Raw genomic sequence first — 4,540 nt, 5'->3', positions numbered from 1 at the left:
ACAGACTTCCCACTGAGGTGCCTTGATACAGCACTCTGGGAACAGCCCATTCGTTCAGCAATTTCTTTCTGTGTTTTACACTCTTGCTTGAGGGTGTTATTGATGGCCTTCTGGACAGCAGTCAGGTCGGCAGTCTTACCCATGATTGCGGTTTTGAGTAAGGAACAAGGCTGGGAGTTTTTAAAAGCCTCAGGAATCTTTTGCAGGTGTTTAGAGTTAGGTCGTTGATTCAGATGGTTAGGTTAATAGCTTGTTTAGAGAACCTTTTCATGATATGCTAATTTTTTGGGACAGGCATTTTGGGTTTTCATGAGCTGTATGCCATAATCATCAGTATTAAAACAATTAAAGACCTGAAATATTTCAGTTGGTGTGCAATGAATCTGAAATATATGAAAGTTTAATTTTTATCATTACGTTATGGAAAATAATGACCTTAATCACAATATGCTAATTTTTTTAGAAGGACCTGTACCTGATTGGATGAAGGTATCAGAACTTTTTTTCTTCATGTCTTTATTGAAAGAATACAGAACAGTACAATAACATGCAGTACATACAGTAATGTAATAACAGCTACCAGGGGGTTACAAACATTGAGACTCAGAAGACTTATTCAGCAAGTATAACCTGAGTATAACCGCTGGCAGATTGTGTGAGCCGGTTCGACATTAGCAGTGTCTCCATAACTTCTCTGTCTGCCTCTTTTAACACAGAACTTTCTGTTAAATTTCAAAATAAGAGCAACATAAATGGATAGTGGGGACTAGGGGGAGTTAAATGTTTTTTTTTTTTAATATATATACCTAGCCATTACATTAAAAACTTAATTCATTTTGGTTGTTGAATAATGTGAAAATAGTTAAAATTGATTCATAAAGAAAGAAAAATAAAGTAACCAAAAATAATAACAATACTCAAACTGGCTTTGGGACAAAGGATGTTTCCTTTAACTTCACATTTTCTTGTTCAACCTAAAGCAGTCACTGCAGATGAGTGATTGTCAGTTTGTGTAAGATTTCTGCAACTGGAGCAGGTGTTTTTGCTTACTGGTTAACTTCCTCAACTGTCTCAGATTTTAAGAGTCAATCTTACTCCATGTTTCAGCTCCTTTCATAGATCAGATCTCACAGAAGAGCACTTCTAAAGAGCAAATGTTGTTTTTAGCTTTTGTTTTGGGCCATTATCGTTACAGGACTCATGATCTTTAATTGAGACCAGCCGTTTTGACAAATGGGAGCAGGTTTCGCTTCAGATACTTCATATTTCATTGTACCCAGACCACACTCAAGCCAACCTGTGTCAGGTGCAGCCTACAACCTAAGAACAAAAGATAATCTTATTGAGCATGCATCAGGATAAAAGATAATCTTGTGTTTGACAGCAGATATAACGCTGTTTCTTAGAAACCTTCAATTTAATAAGAGCTGATGTAACTTAAAGAACCAGCAAATACAGCTAGCCAGTCAGTGTTTGCCCGTTAGAAACATCTGTTCTTTAGAAACACCCACTTTCAGTCTGCAGAGAACCCCTTCTCAGTTTTTCAGGGGGAAAAAAAGCATAGAATTGTTTTCTTGTACTTAGTTTGCTATTCAATTCATTTTATTTATATAGATCCATATCACAACAAAGTTGTCTCAAGGCACTTTACAGGAACATTCACATACATAGAAAAGCCAATTAGTAAAGTTCTCTTTCTAAGGAAACCAGCAGACATGTATTCCTGTTTCTGTTCAGTGTCCTGAGATGACTTCTGTTGTGACTTGGCGCTATATAAATAAACTGAACTGAATTGAATTTAATTAATTCAAATTTATGTTAGGTTTCCCAGAGTTAAACTTCCTGGTGCAGGATATAAAGTGGCAATTGACTCTACCATGACCTCATACTGAAGATTAAAGGCAGCTTGCACTCTATACAAGAAGTAATTATGTGAATTAAACTGATAGTGCAAGAGAGCATTTTCTGTGCAAAAGGTGCTTTGCTTATTTTTGTACTTTTTCCTAGTACTTGCGTTTTTGTAACATACGTTCTTCACTTCTCACACCAAATTATTAACTTTTCAGAGCTTTCAGTGTTTGCAGCTCAAACACTTTGAAGGCTCTTGACATTTGCAACACTTTCTTCTTGAATATGTTATTACTTAAGTCACTGCATAGTTTCTGTATCAGACTGACTCTTCTGTGTTTGTTTATGGAAAGAGCCAGAGTTTTAAAGGTACTAAAAAAATCTTAAGTGTTTTATTTTTAAGCGGTTGTACTGATAGATAATATGAGGTTTGAATACTTATCCCACAGTTATTAAATGCATCTTATTTACATCTGTCATTCCTTATTTGACCACACGGGGGTGCTAATGTTCATCTAAAGAATGATATGCTTGTTCTTGCATGTACTTTAGAAAAAAACAAACCCCTAATAAATTTACCACCATTGAGTGTTTGTGTTAGGTGGGAGGTGTATTTCCTTGTAAACTGCCTGGTTATCTCTCCAGAATCTTCCATAAAGCTGCAGCAGTCAGGGAAGGCCCTGATGAAACTGTGTTTTGGCAGCAACATGACTCGAGCCTTTTTCTATTTGCAGAGATGACTCACCCGAGGTTGATGTTTACAATCCTCTAAAGCACGAGTGGGACAAAATTAGCCCCATGACCCAGGTTTGTATTTCACACCAGATCCTTATTTCCTGGAGTTCTGTATTTATAATTCTGACATCTCTAATGTCACCAGTAAACAAAATGTCAGGCACTTTTAAGCTGTTCAGTGGGGAATATTGCTGGTTAAAAAAAGTTGTGTTAAAATAAATTAAGGTCAGTTAAGGTAGACCTTTGAATTACATAATTCAATATTTGGTTCTTATTTTCAACTTTATGCATAGGGGAGTAGTGGCGCAGAGGTTAGAGAAGGTGGGCCTGCGATCGGAAGATCACCGGTTCAAGCCCCAGTACCGACAACATCAAAAATGTGGGTGGGGTAGGTGAAGCACCCACACTTGCCCCCATCTTCATTCGTCCCACTCTGGGCCCTTGAGCAACGCCCTTAACTAGGGCATTAACAGAGTACTCGAGTAATCTACACATCGATTGCTAGGACATCTATCGAGGTTAAAAATGTAACGTCGGGTATCCGTAGTGATGTCATATTATGTGACCACCGTATGACCGTAGGGGGCGGTGTTGCACTGTTGCAGGTCACAGAGTATGGTGTAACACCAGGTTCAATCCACCGAACCAGAACCAGTTTTGGTTTAAGTTTCGTTTTTGACATGCTGCATGTTTCTTCACGTTTGCAGTTTAATAATTATAACTAATAGTTTAGTTTTTCCTGTGACTTATTTGCAGTATGATAAATGGTAGGAGCATAATATACACTCCCAATGTTTTGTTGGTCTTTTTTTTGTAAATAATTACATTTTTTTGCGGTTTTATTTATTTATTTAGTTTTGTATCTTGAGATCTATGACGTCATCAAGTTCTACTCGGGTTTTATTGTGTTAATGTCGAGTTTAAAAATTATATACTCGTTCAACCCCTACCCTTAGCCCCCACCATCTGCTCCTCCGGGTGTCCTAGATAGCAGCTCTCTGCTCCACACAGAGGTCTGTGGTAGCTCGGTGGTCTGTGGTTGCGTCAGGAAGGGCATCCGGTGTAAAAATAACAGCCAAGTCTTCGTGCAACTTAGTTTGCTGTGGTGACCCCTAAAGCAAGGAGCAACCAAAAGAAGAAAAAAATATATATTTTTTCAACTTTATTCATGAAATTTAATTTAATTTCTTAAATAAACCAAAAAAGTAGAGGCTAGACTTTTGCATTGTATCATGTTAAACTTTGACTTTAAAGTGTCTTCTTGTTGTTTTGTTGACTTTCCAGCTTCATATTAGTTTGAAAACTCACTTCCTTCTTTAGGTCCATGTTGGAGGCAGCGTGGCGGTCCTGGGCGGTAAGATGTACGTGTCTGGTGGTTATGACAACACGTTTGAACTGTCAGACGTAGTGGAGGCATATAATCCGACCAGCCGCACCTGGGCGCCAGCTGGGCAGCTCCCTCAGCCGACCTTCTGGCACGGCAGCGTCAGCATTTTCCGCCAGTTCATGCCGTTGGTGTCCAGCGCTTTCGAACCCGTTGATCTACCGGAGTCCAACGCCATTCACCTCCACCGGCACCGTCGTCACCAAGCACTTCACAATCGCAACAACAATCTCAACCAGGACCAGGATGTAAACGCAGCACACTGAGTCACTCGTCTCCCATGTCCATCTATGTTTAGTTTACTGACTGTACCTCATCATCTTTAGAGGAGGGACAAAACGTCATGTCCGTCTTCATGTTTTATGATAATCAGCATGCTGGTGCCAAAAAAATATTTTATATTACTGACATTACGTCATGATCCCATACAGGAAGTTGAACATGTTAATGAATAAAGCCTGAGAAAACTGATGGTGGCATCAGTGGAAAACAAAGATACTGCCATGATTCTACAAACTGCTCCAGCACTTTACCTTTCCACAGGCATTTTGGGTCAGAGTTACACAGATGTTG

At 39.0% G+C, this 4,540-nt stretch overlaps 1 protein-coding gene across 1 annotated transcript in view; it reads left to right on the top strand.

The window, feature by feature from the left end:
• Positions 1–4,233, top strand: part of LOC119416605 (kelch-like protein 21) — a 7,047-nt gene extending 2,814 nt beyond the window's left edge. Inside the window, exons 2-3 of the mRNA XM_037683795.1 lie at positions 2,583–2,655; positions 3,904–4,233. Of these exons, the coding sequence (XP_037539723.1) occupies positions 2,583–2,655; positions 3,904–4,233 (403 nt within the window). The remainder of the gene's footprint in view (positions 1–2,582; positions 2,656–3,903) is intronic.
• Positions 4,234–4,540: the final 307 nt, after the last annotated feature.

Source organism: Nematolebias whitei, chromosome 11 (genome assembly GCF_014905685.2).
Source record: "Nematolebias whitei isolate Nwh7 chromosome 11, NemWhi1, whole genome shotgun sequence".
NCBI lineage: Eukaryota > Metazoa > Chordata > Actinopteri > Cyprinodontiformes > Rivulidae > Nematolebias > Nematolebias whitei.
This window is presented reverse-complemented; position numbering and strand designations above follow the sequence as displayed.